At 39.2% G+C, this 20,566-nt stretch overlaps 1 protein-coding gene across 3 annotated transcripts in view; it reads right to left on the bottom strand.

Moving 5' to 3' along the window:
- Positions 1–20,566, bottom strand: part of GTF2F2 (general transcription factor IIF subunit 2) — a 136,737-nt gene that overhangs the window by 18,836 nt on the left and 97,335 nt on the right. For all 3 annotated transcript variants that reach the window (XM_060394306.1, XM_060394307.1, XM_004012057.6), the window contains one exon: positions 7,383–7,482. In XM_060394306.1, coding sequence (XP_060250289.1) covers positions 7,383–7,482 — 100 coding nt within the window. The remainder of the gene's footprint in view (positions 1–7,382; positions 7,483–20,566) is intronic.

Raw genomic sequence — 20,566 nt, 5'->3', positions numbered from 1 at the left:
ATCTAGGACAACTTTATGATGTTGGGGAAAAAGCGTAAATGCAGGGCACAGACTGTATTGTTGGGGAGGAATGAACCCCAGCCCAGCATCAGGTGGAAAAAATGCACTTATGGTCAAAGGCAGAAGTACAGATTCTGCCCCAATTCTGTGAGAAAACAGGCTGCAGAGCTATAGGCAAGACCAAAAGAGATGGACTTGAAGGCCACTCAAGACAGAATTTTCTTTCTCTCGGGTTAAAAAGAGGAGAGAACTAAGACAATGGCTGTATGATGGAGAAAGAAAGCATGACAGACCAAGACAAACCCTGCAAATCTACAAAAAGGAGGCTCTTTGGATTAAAAAGCGGAACGACATCATGGAATACCTGCAGTGATTCGTGTTTGAGCCTTGCTTTGCTGACCAATGTCTAAAACATGTCATATGTCCCCCGTTTATAACTGCTCCGTTTGCATCCTGAAATCCCCTTCCACAGCTGCACTGTGCTTGAAAGGGTTTGCTCTGTCCACTGCGATGGACAGTCTAGAAAGCAGGGCCGGAGGAAAGAGTATAAAAGTATGGACCATGGGAAGAAGATACGATAACCCCTTACGCTGACCAAGTGGAAGATAAGAGAAACTTAACTTGGCGTCTACAAAATAGAGGGAGGTAGAATCAGACTAAGGAAGAGTGGAGAAAGCATATTTCCTTCTCACAGGCCTGAGTGGGGTGTGGGATTTCATTCAGCGAAAGGTCACTGTGAAGAAGGAATTCATAGGGCCTGGACTCCATCGTAGGCCTGTTCATGCTGATCATGCTCAGCCACCTTTCCAACGGACTCTGAACTCTGTGTTTAGTACCTATGAAAACAACAACAGAAGGATAAGACCCCCTCCAAGCAAGGGAACCTTGAAGATCGTATCTAGGTTACTCATCGCCTAAGAGAAAACATACACTATCACCCCTTCCTGCAGACAGGCCATACATTTTTCTGTATCTATCGGAGTGTAACCTTGGGTTTATTGATTATTGGCCAATGATTATTGGCTAATTGTTTGTTTGAGCACATGAGCACATAGCATGTGAATGATGGGGTTATTGGGATTATATTTTCCTTGGTTTATGTAAGTCTCAAGGAATTTGGAGTGGTGGGTTCAGACACGTACACATTGGGTATAAAAGATTTTCACAAATGCTGGTTGGGGTCGTTGGCTAAGAGGAGACTCTGCCTTGGGCCCGCAGGTGTAATAAACTGCACTCCACAATCTGCATTGTCCTTCTGAGTGAGTTTGTTTCGTGGAATGTGTGGCTATAACAATTGGTCCTCAAGAAAAACAAGACAGAGAGGTGGGAACCTAGCAAAAGGTCAGTGCCGTGCTTTTGTACTCTCAGTATGGAGCTACACTTGTACAATATTCTATCTGTTCTTCCATCCCAGCTTTAATTTATGCCGAAAGAAGATGGACAAAGTTAAGTTCAGGAAATAGGAAACAGAAGTTATGGTATATTCAGCTTCCACTCTTAGCCCTCTCTTCCTCATGTAAAATGACTCGAGAAGCTAGGAGGATGAACAGGAAAAATGTTTTCAAGTAACAAAACATGCTGGTAAAGCAAGATAGGACTTCCCTGGTGGCTCAGATGGTAAAGCATCTGCCTGCAACGTGGGAGACCTGGGTTCGATCCCTGGGTTGGGAAGATACTTGGAGAAGGAAATGGCAGCCCACTCCAGTACTATTGCCTGGAAAATCCCATGGATGGAGGAGCCTGGTAGGCTACAGTCCATGGTGTTGCAAAGAGTCGGACACGACTGAGCGACTCCACTACCAAAGCAAGACAGTCCACTTTAGAGAGGGCATACAGTCCAATAGGCAGTGGAAAGAAAAACTTAAGTGTTTGTTATCAAGTTGTCCCAACCCTAAAAGCCATAGGTCAGACCCAAAAGGACTGAAGGTAAGAACTGAGAATAAATTAGAAAGAAACTTCAAAATCAATACTGAAGGTATTGATTAAGAGTCAGATTAGGTTGTGATTTGTAATGTTAACGAGCAGTGAGAAAAGTACCAATTCTACACAGAAAATTTTCTTTTTAAATCTTGGTTTACATGTTTCAATCTCAAAAAACACTGCTTTTAACATTGGTGCTCTCCTCCTTTAAAATGGGGAGACAACAGACAAGACTTGTTTGCTTATCTTTCTGCATTAACCATGCCTATCAATGGCTCAATAAAATTTTTGTAGTACAGCATTATTTAAATCTTTTTTTTTATAATGTTCAAGAGAGATCCATCACCCCAATTCTGCTCTGTGGTATCAGGTGGTTCCAAAGTACATGTAATTATAAAAAGGGACTAAAATGATCCCATGATCATTAAATTATTAGCAACTAATTATACTCATGCCAAAACTAAGATCCCTGAGGTAACTTCTCTTTTTAAGTTCATCAGTATACAAATGGCAGTCTTAATATTGTAACTTTATACTAAAGTTATAGTATAGTATAGTATTCTGCCAACAGTACTCAGACTAGTATTAATCTCCAGAGTTACAGAGTAACTCTGTACTATAGTATAGTACAACTATAGTATAACTCTGTACTAAAAATTAATTCCACAAATAAACAACACATGATACGCACCAGTCTAGGAAAAGACCACTGTTTCAAGATACGCCATTTCTTCTCCTTTTAGCTCTTTACCCTTGGGCATTTTGTTTCGCACTGGCACTATCAGGAACCGACACTCAAAGCAATCAGATTTCTAACTTGTTCGCAGCCACCACAAAATACTACTAGGCTAGTTATTAGACTAGAAATAGCTTTTGTATTATATGAATTTTAATTACTGATATCTACCCCCAATGACCATAAACTAAGGTGTCACCAGCTGCACAGAAATGTCAATTCAGAAAGAACTTTCATCTCCAGGTACAAATTTTTATAATCCCCAAATTCCATCATATACAATTTTACTTTCAAAATATAAAACAAATTATTCAAGACTGAACGGCAACCAAATGCTGAACACCCATTGTGGATGTGGCATAGGGCTGTTCAACCGTCATTACTGAGACAATAATCCCTGACTAAAATTATAAATGCCACCCACTTCCAATTAAAATATTACAATACAGATGTCTGTAAATTTCTAGATTGTTGTTTGCAGAAATACTTTGATTGCTTTGTCAAGGCAGTCTTTGTGGAGGTTTCTAACTTTTAAAGTGAGCGTGACAGCCTTGAATATCATGGTTTGCATTTTAAATCCTTATGAAAGATTCCCCCACCCTCTATGCTTCTATTTCTGTTGTTACCTCTTGGGAGGAAATTAATTCTTTAGGGTTGATCAGTCTTTGGTGTGCAAATTCAAATGGACAAAGCATGCAGCATTTTTTTTAAAACCACGTAGTATTCTTACACTATACTCTATAATACAGCAGCAAATACTGCCGAGGGGCCTTTAGATTCAGTCCTGCAGGCACCCACTTTAATCAACAAAATTCCAAATTTATATACATATATATAAATACTTAAAGAAAAAAAAAAAGCCAAGCCAAAAAACACCCAACAACCTTAGTTCTGAGGATTAAGACAACACAACTGGTCGCTCCACAGAATGAAACAGGGTATGCATTATAATAAATTTTCTTTTTAGTTCCTGGGGGTTTATTTCAAGATTTTATGTAATAGTTCTGCTCCCTCCAACACTAATTCTCTAGTTCAGTTTCTTCTAATGTTCTATCACTTTCAGACCAGGAGCTCTTGCCAGGGTGGGGAGAAAAGGCAAAGAGAAGTCTTTTATTCAAGCTGGAAGCAGGGGGGTAGGGTGGGGAGTTGATGATAATAGAGACAAGAAGATACTAATTCTTTCTAAAAAGCCTTAGGTTTAGTGGAAAGAGACTTCCTGGTCTCCCTTCTAAGCATCATTTTTGCTCCCCATGCCACAGGAGATGGCAGACCTGCCACAAGGGACAGGCAGATTTCCTGTCTCTTTGGATCAGTGGCTGAATGCCAGAACTAACTAGGTAAAAAATTTAAAGATAGTTGGCCTCCACATTAGATCAATACAACCAATCTCTGAAGGTATTTTTCTTTTTTAAAAGCTTCCCAGGTGATTTTAGTCTACAGCCAGCATTGAGACCACTGTCTGGACAACAGGGGGCACAATTCCTTATGAGAAAGGTCCTATGACTGGAGACTACATAAAAGAATGCTATGACATTTACACAGGCGGGATAATGACGTCCACAAAGTCAAGCAGAACACAGAACATACACAGGCACCCTCACCTGCAGTCAGGGATGGCGGCAGTTGAAGGGAATCTTATACATCAGAGACTCTATATTTGGATTATATGACTCTATCAGTAAAAAACCTTTTTCCCCGGCCACGTGCCTTGTGGGCTTTTAGTTCCCTGACCACAAAAACAAAAGCTTTACACTCTTATTATAGTTGCATTTTATTATAATACTATCTATGCTTTTGAGAGCTATGCAGGTGCCTCCACCAATTTCCGATACACGCTCATGGAGTGGGGGGGGGGGGCAGTGGAAATCACTACACATTCAAGCAGTGTAACGTGGTGGCTTACAGTCAATCTTTGTTAATTAAAGATTATATGACTCACCACTATAATTACATCAATATTAATGACTCAGCGCTATGACAACGTTAACAAAGGCTGATACCATGAACTGAAATGTCACTTGACGTTAAAGAGTCTCTTTAAAAGGGATGTGACAGCTTTATATCCTACCAAGTGGTTCAGAATACAATGTATTTGTACTTATTTTAGTAGTAAAAAGAGAGCGATTAAAAGCACTCCAAAAATATGACACCTGGAATCTATCCTTCTATACCTGCCAGGTAGGTATAGTGCCAACATCACTCTGAACATGAATTAGAGGTCAGAGCTTTGATACAAGCGAAAGTGCCAGCTCTGACCTAAGAAGATTTTCCATTTGCCTCAGAAATGATGGTATGTAGCAGTATAACAAGAGGGACCCTTGCAATGGAACTAAAGAAGGAAGCAATTGTAATTTCAAAATGTGGACTCACTAGGTCAAACGAAATATGGATTATACCCAAACAGGGTCTGAAAGGGCATGACCAGAGAAACTGAAAAAAGTGGTAGCTCCTTGAAGACAGAAACTTTATTTATTTGGTTCACCAAGAGCAGGTATCTCAGGCATAAAACTGGCATTAAAAAAAAAACAAAAACACTTTTTGTTCAGAGGAGACAAATCTTACATAACTGTGGTAGGACACTGTCATGGCTAAGTACTAACACTTTTCCCTAGCGTTCCCCTCTTTTCCACTGCAACAGAAAAACTTTACACTGTGAAACACTCACTGTAACAATTCAGACAATAGGTACTCGTTGTGACAATTCCAACAAAAGACTGACAATTCCAAGAATTCAAAAAGATTTCGTAAAAAAGAAAATTATGATAAAATCACCCTAGCACTAAAAAATAAAAACTGTTAAAGTACTGAACTAATCCTTGTTTTTGGACATCTGTTTCTAGTCTTTTCCTATTATAAACAATAGAGAGAAACAATGTAGCGGTTTTTAAAATTTGGATGTCTTTAGAAGGGGCACATGCACTTCAGTTCATCATAGTCTCTACCATTTACCTTCTTATATTTCAGCATCCTACCCAAGAAGATGCCTGCTTGGCCCTGGAGGCGTCTACATTTGCTACCTGTCTTTATAAAATAACCATAAGATAGTCAAATATCATAAAGTAGTGGTTGGGCAGATACTAACCTGCATCATTTGACAAGCTTGGAACTTAAAGGCCAAACTTAAAAGAGTATTTATTTCTTCCTAAATTCAGTATCAAGGGGAAATCTTAAGCAACAAAGTAGGACACAAAGGCATCAACTCTCAACTGCTACTTGACTTAACTTGGACTTCCTTTTATTTTCAGAAAATCATCACTTTCTCCTTACACTGCAGGTACTTCAAGACCCAAATCACTTAGCTCTTTAAGCAATGCTAAGGATCTACAGCAACACGGGTTTCTTAAGAGTAAGGGTCCTATTCACAGACTTAGAAAACAAACTTATGGTCATCGAAGGGGAAATGGGCAGAGGAGTAAAGCAGGAGTAAGGGATGGACGGATACATACTACTACATATGAAATAGCCTAAAATGAAAAAGGATCACACACACGTAGGCACGCACGCACACACGCGCTCGCTCGCTCCTCTGGGAGCTCAGAAAGTGAAGAATCTGCCTGTAAGGCAGGAGACCCAGGATCAATCCTTGGGTCAGAAAGGTCCCCTGGAGAAGGGAATGGCTACCCATTCTAGTATTCTTGCCTGGAGAATGCCATAGACAGAGGAGTCTGGTGGGCTACAGTCCACAGGGTCACAAAGAATCGGACATAACTGAGCGACTAACACTCTACATATATACACACACGTGTATATACATGCATATATATATATATATAAAAAATCACATCACTTTGCTGGATATCAACAACTAACACAATATTGTAAGTTGCCTATACTTCAATTAAAAAAAAATAGTAAGGCTCTTAAACCAGTTTCCATGGTTCAACGTCTGGACTATTTGATTACTGGCTGTGTGACCTCAAGGAAGCGAACCTCTCTGTGCCTCAGTTTCTGCATCAATAAAGTAAGGATCACAGCAACAATTACAACAGTTAGACCTTTGAACTGCCCGGCACAAAGTACACATAAGATGTATACGTGTGTGTACTATACACACATACACTGTGTATGTGTACAAATATGTACACTATATATTTATAAAGTGTGTGTTAGTCGCTCAGTCATGTCTGACTCTGCGATCCCATGGACTGTAGCCTGCCAAGTTCCTCTGTCCATGGAATTCTCCTCGCAAGAACACTGAGTGGGTTGATATTTCCTTTTCCAATATATGTAATAAATATAGTACATACAATATACTTTAACGAAAAAGGTTTTTTTACATACAGGCAGCGCACACTTTACACAGTAGTGTGAGGCTGTAAAAATTCCTATAAAAGCTGAAACTAGGCAAAGCGATCTTAACAATGGGAAAAATGACCATTGGTTCATGATCCTACTCTCAGTTATAAAGGCAGAGAAAAAACTCTAAAGCTAATATATATTTTTTCAGGATACTATGCTTCAAACCATTAGAAACACTGAAGAAATGTTTGATTTCTCTGAAAAACTTTTCAGGAATCATTTCAACAGTGGTTGTCTTCTTCTCATTGTATGACTTTGGCTATAGAGTGAATACCTTTTCTATGCTTGGCAAACTGTTATCTCGCCCAGTAAGCCTGGATACCTCAAGTACCTGACGGCAAGGTGTGGGACTGCTAAGGTCCTTTCAGAACCTAAGAGTGTATGACATTAAAGACAGACCAGAATGAAGAACGACATGAAGACTTACATTGTATTGATGATTAGCAACAGGTTTGTAATTGGTTGTCACGACTTTGTCCAGCTGCTGTGATAGCCTCACAGGTTTGGAAGATTCTTCTATTTGCAATCTGAAAAACAGAAGGCATTATTAACAAACTTCCTTGTTTATTAGAGTGAAACCTGAACAGGTATTCCGATAATCTTTTTATCAAGACCTAATACTTCACATATAAAGAAGATATATCAGCCTTAATACTTCAAAAACACACTGTGCATGACTATAACGTGGAAAGCAGACCACCAGGTAAACACACCAACTATCCCGTTTATTTCTACAACTTCCTTCTAAATCTTATACTGTATAGTCAAACCTTAACTTTTAAAACAAAGACGCTAATCAGCTTTAAATTTGTGGGAAAAAAATCTGCATGTAAAAATGAATTATCTTAAGTTATATGGTCTAAAACTAATCAAGGTATTTATTCAAAACTTCCAATCATTTGACAAAGGTATATAAAATCAGGACACATCAGCACTCAGGCTTAGTAGCTGCTGCACTAGACAGTACAGATAAATGATCCATCTAAATCAAAATACAACTAAAAATAGCGCTTTTGGAAAAAGAACTGTAAAATAAACATATGACACTATGTAGAGCATATTATAAAATATAATACTAGTACATATTCAAATAGCAATCTTAGGAGATTTTGTTTTGGGCTAAATATTACCATGGGCTTCCCTGGTGGCTAAGTGATAAAGAATCCACCTGCCAACACGAGAGACGTGGATTCCATCCTTGGGTGGGCAGATCCCCTGGAGTAGGAAATGGCAACCCACTCAAGTACCTTGCCTGGGAAATCCCATGGACAAGAAGAGCCTGGCAGGCTACAGTTCTTAGGATTGTAAAGAGTCTGACACAACTTACCAATTAAAGAACAACAACAACATATATTACCATACCCAGTGACTCACATTCAACCATTTATTTATTTTAAAAATTAAATTATTCTGGTATGTGAGCACAGTAAATCTAAAAAAAAAAAACAAAAAACAAACGTTTTAAGGTGGGAAAAGGTGTAGCTTTCCAAAATGACTACTTTTTTTCCAAAGTAACTATTTTTAAAGGACAAAGGCACCATCGTACCTATAGACTTTTTAACTTAAAGCACTACAGGAAAAATAATTGCCAGCCATGTCTAGCTAAATTATAATGAAAGAGTAAGAATGAAATAAAAATACTCATACAAAAACATAGATCCTCACCAAAAGAACTACTCAAGGATTCATTTCAGCAAGAAGTTAAATGAACCCCAAAGGAATGAGTGAGATGCAATGATCCCAGCAAAGAAACTGAGAACCATATTAGAAAATTATCTACTTGATACAGACAGAAAAAAGAAGATACAGTTTTAAAGAAAGTAGAACTTAACATGAAAGATGGGAAGAGATCAGAATGAAGGCATTTAAGATTCCCATATATTTTCTAAATTCTCTGTAATAAGCATCTATCACTTTTATAATCAGAAAAGTAAGTATGCTTTTTTTTATAGGAAAAAGAAATATTGTTTCTTGGAAGGTTAGTTTAAAAGCTATAAAAATGTTGCTCATTTAAAAATAATATATGTTGAACATAATATATTACTTTCTTTTAATGGGACTTTAAAAATAATTTTCATTTAAAATTCCTTCAAAGGAACAACTTGCAGTATAAAAGGTAACTTTTTCTTTTTTTAAATAATATTATTATTTAATTTGTTGGATGGAGTTTCTTTTCTGTTTCCTTCTGCTTATTTTTAGGTGGTTGTTGTTCAGTGATTAAGTCGTGTCTGACTCTTTGCAACTCCATGGACTGCAGCACACCAGTCTATGCTGTCTTTTGATATCTCCTGGAGTTTGCTCAAACTCATGTCCACTGAGTCAGTGATGCCATTTAACCATCTCATCCTCTGTCACTCCCTTCTCCTCTTGTCCTCAGTCTTTCTCAGCATCAGTGTCTTTTCTAGTAAGTCAGCTCTTCACATCAGGTGGCCAAAGTATTGTAGTGTCAGCTTCAGCATCTGTCCTTCCAATAAATATTTAGGGTTGATTTTCTTTAGGATTGATAGGTTTAATCTTCTTGCTGTCCAAAGGACTCTCCAGAGTTTTCTCCAGCACCTCAGTTTGAAAGCATCAATTCTTTGGTACTCAGCTCTCTTCATGGTCTAACTCTCACATCCATACATGACCAGTGGAAAAACCATAGCTTTGGCTATATGAACCTCTCTCAGCAAAGTGTTGTCTCTGCTTTTTAATATGCTGTCTAAGTTTGTCATAGCTTTTCTTCCAAGGAGCAAGCATCTTTTAATTTTGTGGCTGAAATCACCCTCCACAGTGATTTTGGAGCCCAAGAAAATAAAGTCTGTCAGTGTTTCCACTTTTTCCCCATCTATTTGCCGTAAGAGATGGGACCAGATGCCATGATCTTTGTTTCTTGAAAGCAGAGTTTTAAGCTAGCTTTTTCACTCTCCTCTTTCACCTTCATCGAGAGGCTCTTAGTTCCTCTCTTTGCTTTCTGACATAAGGGTAGTATCATCTGGGTATCTGAAGTTGTTGATATTTCTCCTGGCAATCTTGATTCCAGCCTGAGCTTCATCCAGCCTGGTATTTTGCATGATGCACGCTGTATAGACGTTACATAAGCAGGGTAACAATATACAGCCTTGACGTACTCCTTTCCCAATTTGGAACCAGTCCTTTGTTCCATGTCCGGTTCTAACTGTTGCTTCTTGTGCTGGATACAGGTTTCTCAGGAGGCAGGTCAGGTGGTCCAGTGTTCCCACCTCTTTAAAAATTTTCCACAGTTTGTTGTGACCCACACAGTCAAAAGCTTTAGCATAATCAATGAAGCAGAAGTATATATATATTTCGGAATTCCCTTGCTTTTTCTATGATCCAGTGGATGTTAGAAATTTTGATCTCTGGTTCCTCTGCCTTTTCTAAATCCAGCTTGTACATCTGGAAGTTCTCAGTTCATGGACTGCTAAAGTCTAGTTTGAAGGATTTTGAGCATAATTTTGCTAGCATATGAAATGAGTGCAACTGTACGGTAATCTGATCATTCTTTGGCACTGCCTTTCTTTGAGATTTGATATATAATACCAAATTCCTCAGGAGATATTAGAGATCCACCAATTGCCTTTTTTTTTTTTTTTAATCTGAAAGCTGTAAATACTACTGGTTTTGTTTTTAGCTGTGATTGCCAAATTGAGTATAGTTATTTCAGTATTATAAGTATTTTAATTCTTCCAATTATTTACAAATCCATATATATCCTTTAACTATATGAGACCATAATTTTATGAAGTGTAGAAAAAGTACTCTAGAAGCGTCTTCAGAAGTTTACTGTCCATGTAACCATAATTGTATTTACTGTGTTACTCTGTTTTCATGGGCCAAGTAGAGTTTCTATAAACTAGGAAGAAAGCACTAGCTAGAGACCTAGAAGGGAGGTATCCACCCAAAGATGGACGTGGGTTTACAATCTTTCAATGGCCTCTTAACTGCTCTTGGGTGATGCACAAGCTTCTTCCCATGACTGCACGTCATTCTGGGATCTAGTCCCCGCTCCCTCTCCAGCTCAGTCCACTGTTCTCCCTCACGTGAGTCCCCATGGCCGAAGCTGTGCCATGCCCAGACTTTAGAGGAAGCTTCTTACAGACAGTCATCCAGCAAATCTTTACTGGGTGCCTATTCTTGTTGTTGTTCAGTGGCTCAGTTGTGTCTGACTCTCTGCGACCCCATGGGCTGCAGCATACCATGCTTCCCTGTCCTTTACCATCTCCCGGAACTTGCTCAAACTCATGTCCCTCAAGTTGGTGATGCCATCCAACCATCTTGTCCTCTGTCTTTCCCTTCTCGTTCTGCCTTCAATCTTTCCCAGCATCAGGATATTTTCCAGGTGCCTTTGTCTACCAAGGAAAGACTTGCTTAGTGGAAGACAAACATTAAACAAATTTGGCTCAGACGGTAAAGCGTCTGCCTGCAATGCGGGAGACCTGGGTTCGATTCCTGGGTCGGGAAGTTCCCCTGGAGAAAGAAATGGCAATCCACTCCAGCACTCTTGCCTGGAAAATCCATGGATGGAGGAGCCTGATAGGCTACAGTCCATGGGGTCGCAAAGAGTCGGACACAACTGAGCGACTTCACTACCTATAACTGGTTATCTGCAGGACTGAAGAGGGACAGGGGGGTTGGTATTATGACAACTGACTGTGTGCTGCTATGAAGTAAAGAATAACTCCAAGATGTGCACTTGGTAAGCTGAAGCAGGACAGCCCATGTTCCTAAGAGGTGAAGCCCAAAAGACTAGGCAGAAACTACTCCTCCAAGCCTAGAAGATGTCTCAAAGTGACTGACAGATAAACGTTTAGAAAGAAACGAACAGTTGCAGACAGGTATAGGAATGTTTACAAAGGATTAGAACTATGCTGCTGCTGTGTCCGACTCTGTGCGACCCCATAGACGGCAGCACACCAGGTTCCTGTGTCCCTGGGATTCTCTAGGCAAGAATACTGGAGTGGGTTGCCATTTCCTTCTCCAATGCATGCATGCATGCTAAGTCACTTCAGTCGTATCTGACTCTGTGCGACCCAATGGACAGCAGCCCACCAGGCTCCTCTGTCCACAGGATTCTCCAGGCAAGAGTATTGGAGTGGGTTGCCAGCAAGGAGATCAAACCAGTCTATCCTAAAGGAAATCAGTCCTGAACATTCATTGAAAGGTCTGATGCTGAAGCTGAAGCTCCAATACTTCGGCCACCTGATGCGAAGAACTGACTCATTGGAAAAGACCCTGATGCTGGGAAAGATTGAAGGCCGGAGGAGAAAGGGATGACAGAGGATGAAATGGTTGGATGGCATCACCGACTTGATGGACATGAGTGTGAGCAAGCTCCAGGAGCTGGTGATGGACAGGGAAGCCTGGTGTGCTGCAGTCCATAGGTTTGCAAAGAGTCAGACACAACTGAACGACTGAACTGAACTGAGAACTATGCATGTGTAAATCCTCTGGAGGGGGATTAAAAAGAAAAAAACCAGTGGCAGCCTGTTTCTGAACACCTCTCTCTGTATTCTAACCTTAGGCCTATCCCCTTAATGCAATCATGTCTCAGGGGCCTGGCCTCTCTAAATGGTAATCTAGCTGTTATGCTGCCACTAAATTATCTTTTCTGTTTCAATCACCTCACTCCACAATTTGATCTTATGAGACATTCAAAGAGGGAGGCATGCACTGGCTTCTTCTTTCCACATTAAATGATTGCTCCCATTACTTCACAGCTTGAAAATTCCTTGGGATTTCAGTGTGTTTAGGTTAAGTGCGTTTTTATAAATGGCAGCTTATTTCTTGTCATACTCTTACACTAGGATTTATTTTCAGCCACTGCATCCTGATTCAGATTTAGGTGGCATGGTTTCCTTTCAATTCTAATATACAAGTTCTAACAGCCAATTTCATCATCCATGGAGTGTCATGCCACTTTTATCCTCAAAGTATTCAATCTTTTAAATATATAAAGGAAAACACTGAATTAACTTTTTTTTTTAAAGAGCTCATATAAAAATTTAACCTTCTTATTATACATTTAAAAAGTCAAGTACAAGGGTTTTGTTTTAATTAAAAGAGGATATCTTATGATTCAAAATTCAAAAGGTTAACCTATGGATGGAAAATATATTTTTGAAAAACTAAACCTTAAAACACTTTAATTAACTTGAATAGTTTAAAATAATTAAGCAGGGTTCTTTACTTAACACTAAATAATTCATTTAACATTACCACATTAAGTGTCAGAACAATTTGCAATTCCATTTCACCACTGAACAATGTACCAAATTAAACATCACTGACCTCAACATGCCTTCAAAGTCAAAATAAGGTTTAAAACTAGGCTTGTACAAAATAATACAATGTGGAAATATCTGGTTTGCACAGCTGAACAGCAAACTACACACAGAGGTCTGGGGCTGGACTGGGGGAAAGCTGAAAGTTTTATTGTCACAATCATTTAAAAAATTGGTCTGGGATTTGCCTGGTGGTCCAGTGGTTATGAATCAGCCTGCCAATGAAGAGGACATGGGTTTGATCCCTGGTCCAGAAAGATATCACATGCTGCAAGGCCACTAAGCCCGTGCTCCACAACCAAAGCAGTCACTTCAGTGGGAAGCCTGCTCGCTGCAATGAAGAGTAGGCCCCACTCGCCACAACAGGACAAAGCCTGAGTGCACAGCAGCGAGGACCCAGCGCAGCCAAAAATAAATAAATCTTTTTTTTTTTTTAGTGTTAACTTTTTCAGAAAATTTAAAAACATGGTGTTATTTTCGAGAAATAATAATAGAAAAATATTATTATGTGATCATTTGGACACAGATAGACCCTACTCTTACAAACCACTAAAAAAAGAAAAGTGTGGTGCTAATTACTACCACCATTTCAGGACAGTTTAGAATATATGTCCACAGTCTTAGAAGACTAGGGTTCACTGAATTACCAGTCTTTCTAGAATATTATATAAAGGGTCAGTTTCTTACTTTCCAATCAAAGGAAAAGCTCAAGGGCTATATAACCTGAGAGTGAAAGCACTAATGAAACCACCACACAACAGACTTCTATAAAGTATTTTGCTATGTTGTGGAAACTGTGTTAAAGCTCTGTATACGTCTTCTCAATCTTAAAAGCAAAACAGTGGGAACTCAGATCTTTTCTTTTTTTTTTTTAACTCAAAGCCTCAAGTAGTTAATCTATACACTCCCTAAAAGGCCATATAACTGAATAACATCTCTAATTAACAGCTCATTGAGTTTAGTTAAAAACAAGTAATTTTCTTGTAATAACTATAAATGGAATATAACCTTTAAACATTATGAATCACTTTGTTGTACATCTGAAATTTATATAATATTGTGTAACAACTACATCTCAAAAAAAGCAATTTTCCTTATTGGAAAGGAAATTGAAGGCACCCACCTGCTTTCAGTTAGCCCAATTCTACAGACACATACAAAAGAGCACTTTTTTTTTTTTTTTAATTTGGTCACACCAAGCACCATGTAGTATCACAGGTGCCTGACCAGGGACTGAATCCACATACCCTGCATGGGAAGAACGGAGCCTTAACTGCCGGACTGCCAGAGAAGCCCACCACATTCTTCTTTACAACACTGAAAAAAGATTCCTATTTCATCAATGTCACTATCTACTAGCTATAATTATGGTTCATAATCCACCTTATTAAAGTTACTTAGAGATCTTTATTACAGTGTATTACAATTTACACACTGTAATGGGAATTCAATCCTCAAATAAAAAAGTAGTATAAACACCCAAATATTTTAAATGTCAAAATCTAAAACAATGAAAAAAAGCCAAATTTCTATTGCTCTAAGCTGTTGGCAGACTGGGGAAGACAAGTCTATATATTTTATTCAATTAATCCTTCATTGATCTCACTTAGTGCATCTTACATAAAAGTAACTCAACGAATATTGGTTAAGCAAGTGAACAAATGACACCTTTATTGGACAATTATATCACAAGAGAAAAGGTTGAATCCCGTATTAACAAATTCCACAATAACGCCTCATTATATACACATAGACTATTCTCCTGCCTAAGCAAAAATCCCTAAGTAATACTGCCTAGCTAATCTGGTTGTCAAGTATAGAATTAAGCAACTCCAAAATCACTGAACAACAAATGTTTCCATCAGCAACTGCCAACGTGTAGGAGTCATTTTATGATGTAAATATCATTACTTTAGCATCCATCTATCCTTTGTGCTCCAGCTGCATTTGACTGCAATTTATGCTATTCTTAAAATGACAGGTTTCACAAAAGAAGGTAAATTATCTTACGATGTTGATTTCATTATTGAAAAGGAGGGAGTAAAGCAGTGAAGGAGGTAAACAGTGCTTCCCACGGGGGAGCAGGAGGCTGACATTTGCAGGGTGAGCGAGAGAAAAGTGTCCCTGCAAGGAGAAGCAGGAACAGCCAGAGGGCTGGGACTGCCTGTGAGCGAGAGGACACCTTCTGGGCCCCAAGTCAGAAAACAAGATGCAATGTTCAGAAGGCGGCCCAGCTCAGGAGAGGGCAGGCAGAAGGCTAGGGGGGAAGGGAAGGTGAGGGAATAACCAGGTGATCTACTAATACCAAAAGGTTCTGATGATGCCTAGTTTTAAGAAAGTGCATTTACAGGAAGCTTCAACAGGACAGAGAGTTTCTCAGAGGTACAGTAATAGTATTAACAGTATTGGGTTGGCCAAAAAGTTCGTTTGGGTTTTTCCATACAACCTTAAGGAAAAGCCTGAACGGACTTTTTGGCCAACCAACACACATTTGTCTGTTAGAATGTGGATTTGAAAAAATTTCAGCACTTGCAACTGACGAGTAATCAAACATATCCTTACTTGGAAGGACTACTAGAAGGATTACAGAGAGTAAACATTAAAATTAAGTATTTTAAGTGTCTTACAAATACCTGTTAATTATTTTAAGCTTCATGAAAATAGGGACCTTGTTCATATTCCCAGGGCCCAGAAATTAGGCATGCAATATAAATGTGTTAAATAAGCAAGTGAGGGAAAAGCTGTGATTAATCAATAATTGTAATCTGGACGTCATATCATAAGATTTACAGTAACATAGAGAAGGAAACGGCAACCCACCCACTCCAGTATCCTTGCCTGGAGAATCCCCATGGACAGAGGAGCCTGGTGGGCTACAGTCTACGGAGTTCCAAACAGCTGGACACGGCTGAGCAATTTAAGCACAGCACAGTACATGCTAACACCTAGATCTGCCATTTAAGAGAAGAGACTGTAAAATACATAAGGCTTAATTTTCACTCTGTAGGAAAAACCCAACAAAGGGAAAAAACTCCATTATCCACTTGCACTATCCAACAGAGTAACCACTAGCGATATCCAACTATTTAAACTGAAACTTCATTTCCTCAGACACGTCAGCCATGTTAAGTTTGTTCAACAGCCGCATGTGGATACCGTACAGGACAATACAGACATAGAATATTTCTCTCACTGGTGAGGGAATAAAAATTCAGTGGACTTTGCTCCTACATTAGTTAGAAACAAGTCACCCACAAGTTTTTGGGTATGTGTTGGGTAAGGTAAAATAAATGAGAGCATAATGAAGACACATTATAAGCGTCTTGGTTTTTTTTTTTTTTTTTTACTTTATTTTACTTTACAATACTGTATTGGTTTTGCCATACATTGACATGAATCCACCACGACACATAAATCACAGCAGGATCCTCTATGATCCACCTCCCAGAATTCTGGAAATGAAAGCAAAAATAAACAAATGGGATCTAATTGGTTTTGTTTAATTACTGCCTAATTTTTGTTTTGCAGCCAAACACTGTAAGACTGTCAATCCCTGGTCAAATCGTCACTTCTGGAAGAGCATACATCACCGACATTCCAGAGAGTGCCCTCCATTAGCTAAAAGACACAGAGTCTCCACTCAGCAGTCCAAAATATAAGTATCTTACCCAATGGCCAGGATATTTTTACTGTCTTATATAGTTTCCTTTGCTCTCATAGTCTTTCCTTAAGTAATCTACTTATTATCTTAAACTTGAAGGCATGTTCAGTAGCTACCTTCAGCCTGTTCGTGTTAGTCACTCAGTTACGTCTGACTCTTTGTGACTCTGTGGACTGTAGCCCGCCAGACTCCTCTGCCCATGGGATTCTCCAGACAAGAATACTGGAGTGGGTAGCCATCCCCTTCTGCAGGGGATCTTTCCTGACCCAGGGATCGAATCCAAGTCTCTTACGTCTCCTGCATTGCAGGCAGATTCTTTACCATCTGAGCCACTAGGGAAGCCCCCCTTCAGCCTATGCAGTGGCATTACTTCCCAGTCACCAGCACTCTTGGTGGCGTCCAAGTACCACACAGATGCCCAAGCTGGAGGAAGGGGGCAGAAGACAGCACACACAACTGGTTCTTGTGACTCTGGGAATCAAAAGGGTACCTAAGATTCACAATGCCTGGAGTTTTTGTTCAAATAATTATGAACTTTGGCCTGTGGCTCAGATCATGAACTCCTTATTGCCAAATTCAGACTTTAACTGAAGAAAGTAGGGAAAACTACTAGACCATTCAGGTATGATCTAAGTCAAATCCCTTACAATTAGACAGTGGAAGTGACAAATAGACTCAGGGATTAGATCTGATAGACAGTGCCGGCCTGAAGAACTATGGACTGGTCACCTGCAACTTATTCACTGCAATGTGTTTTTTCTTTAGACCACGTCAAGCATGATTTCTTACACCATCTCCTGAAAGCAAACTGTTTTTCACCTTGGAAAGACTATTTCAACGTAAGTGTGTGTGTGATGGGGGAAGAACAAGGGCAGGCAAAGCAGAAGGGGGTGGGAGCAGAAGGAAGCAACAGCGTTTGAGGTAAAAAAACCCTTTAGTGCTTCTGCTTTTCCTGTTAATCAAATAGTTAATATTTTAGTACAGGCACAAAGTAGAAACTCATGAGGAAAAAAAGTTTAGCAAATCAGGGATCATTTGTCAGTTCTCAAGACCTGTCCAAGTAGCTACTCTTGAAAATTACCCTAAACTCCAATGGATGATGAATGACAAAAATACTTGTTTCATTTTTAAGAACTTTTATTTCTCTTCTCCATACCCCAAGAAAAGTAAAAAGCCTAAATAATTTGCTATGATTCCCAGAGTGGTAGGTACAAAGGACTAGGAACTGTATTTCTAACTCAATACAGCCGGCCTTCTGTAGCTGAGGATGCAAAACGCGTGGATAATAAGGTCCAACGCTATTAACATCATTTTATTTAATGTACATCTGTGAATTTCATTTTGTATAAGGGACATGCACATCTGGAATTTTGGTGTCTGCAGGGGGTCCTGGAACCAATGTCCCATGGATGCCCAGGGATGACTATATTCAAAAAAGCAACAAAGAAATACCTTTTAAATTCAGATTCATGCTGATAATTTCCCATTAAAAATAAAAATCAAAGATTAAAGCAAACCCATGGCACCCAGAATGGCTCTGAACAATGCTCAGTTTAGAGAGAACATACCATACACCACGGCATGGCAGGATCTAAAACCAGGTTCCAGTTTTAAGGTCCAGTTCTGTCCCAGGTGTCGCCACGGCCAAGTTGGCCAATCTCTTCAACACCTTGGCGCTCTCACGAGAAAAAATGATGACTATAACAACAGAAGTATGCGAGAGAGTCTTTAAACACTTAAAGGTGCTTGTCCCAAAGTACAATTCAATACATTTTATTATTTGACTTACTGTAATCATTCAAATAGTCACACTAAACAGAAATATATGGAAGTTATATGAATAAGCACAACTTTTAATAATAATCCGCTTCACCAATTAGATTTTAAAACCAAGATTTATGGAAACTAAGTTCATCCTTTATCCTGATAGGGGTATCTGGCTACATCAGATAAAAAGCACTTTCTTCAAGGATAAGAAAATTTCTTTCTAAATGTCATTCAGCTGCAGGTAAAACATGTAATGTTCATGAAAGTGCTAATCAGAACAAATAATTAAACCACAGCACCAAGAGACATATTAAAAATATGGGAGCTTACAGTTTTGGGTAACTGTTTATATATCAGAAATTTAAAAAATTTACTGAATTTTAGATGCAGTCAAAGTATTTTTGGAGTTAATCCTTAGGGCACTCAAATCAGTCTCTCACAGATGACTTTCAATCAGTAGTGACTAGAACATGAGTCTGAGTTTAACAAAGGTAGAAAAATGCACTTGAGCAGAACATCTTCTTAAGTTACAGAGAGAACACATAACCATTTAAAACTAAATAGTTTTGAAAAATCTTTTCCCGTCTTCTTCATATAAAATATGATTACAGAAGGTTATGTATTTTTCTTCTCAGGAGATGGGGTCACTTCTAGACCAACTGTAGAGCGGATACAACTGAACGAAGTAACTGTTCCCGTCCTTCCCTCTGTCTATTTCACTTGGCCCTCTTTTTCACTGCCTGGACATTTTTAGTTGCTTTTCTCTAGATTTTTTTCCATACAGCTTTAGATTATTTCACACGTATTGTTTCACTTCATCAGCCAAAGAGGCTAATGCTTTCAGGGGACATTAAACAATAACTCTTGGGTCCCTTTCTGCCCATAATGTCTAATGATTAGCTTAGATTTTTATGTCTTTCAATTGCTTGGCCCAACACTTATCCACACTGACCCTCACAGACTTTTGTGTGAGGTGGATCCACGCAGACAACGTGTAGAAGTCTTGCCATCATCACTTCACTCATGCCACTCAGATTTCACCATCCAGCTCTTCTCCCAGGTCACTCTCCTCTACAGAGGGCAGGTGTTGGTACTGATTCGAGGAACTCCTGCCTGAGCTTCCCCCACAGCTCAGGAACTGACTGCTGCCTTCGGCTTCCTGGTGGAGTCCCCATGAACAACAAGGGCTCATAGAACCCCACAGGGATGTGTGACTGAGATGACGGGGGGAGGGACTGCAGGCCAAGCAGTCACTGTGGCAGCTCAGAGTGGGTTCCTGGGCGCCGCCAAGCCCTTGAATATTCTTGAATCACATCATACACATCTTGATTAAAAACACCTTAATAGTCAAGTATTTAAGAAGCAGAATTTTCTTTTCATTAAGAACTGAAATGTATTCATTAATTTAAAGTTCAATTTGCTTTTGAGAGCTTAGTCTCACACAGGTTCTACTTTTGTGGATAAAATGCTTTAAAAAGTAAAAGAGAAACAGCTAGAGATGACCGTTCATATAATAAAACTAACTCAGTTTCATAACAGAAACACTAATGCTCATGTTACCATATTGATCAAGTGCTGAGAGTAATCATTACCCTAAGATTCTCTATTTTCACAGTTTTGGCAGTTCAGGTTGCCAGCCCTGTCAAGAGACATTCAGCCCCCACTTCTGTAAGCTCCTAAGGCTTCTTATCTGCTCACTGATAAACAGGCTTCCGACTAGGTTATCATTTGGTGAGGAACTGTGACACTGACATGAAGTTACCCAGCAAATTTTCTTTTATAGAGCTTATGGACAGATGTATTAAGAACTGAATATATCATTTTATAAATTTAAGAAAATAATTTTTCTTGCTATTAGTAGAGAGAAGGCGGCACTATAGAAATGTTTCGGTCCCGGTTTTT

Source organism: Ovis aries, chromosome 10 (assembly GCF_016772045.2).
Source record: "Ovis aries strain OAR_USU_Benz2616 breed Rambouillet chromosome 10, ARS-UI_Ramb_v3.0, whole genome shotgun sequence".
Lineage (NCBI taxonomy): Eukaryota > Metazoa > Chordata > Mammalia > Artiodactyla > Bovidae > Ovis > Ovis aries.
This window is presented reverse-complemented; position numbering and strand designations above follow the sequence as displayed.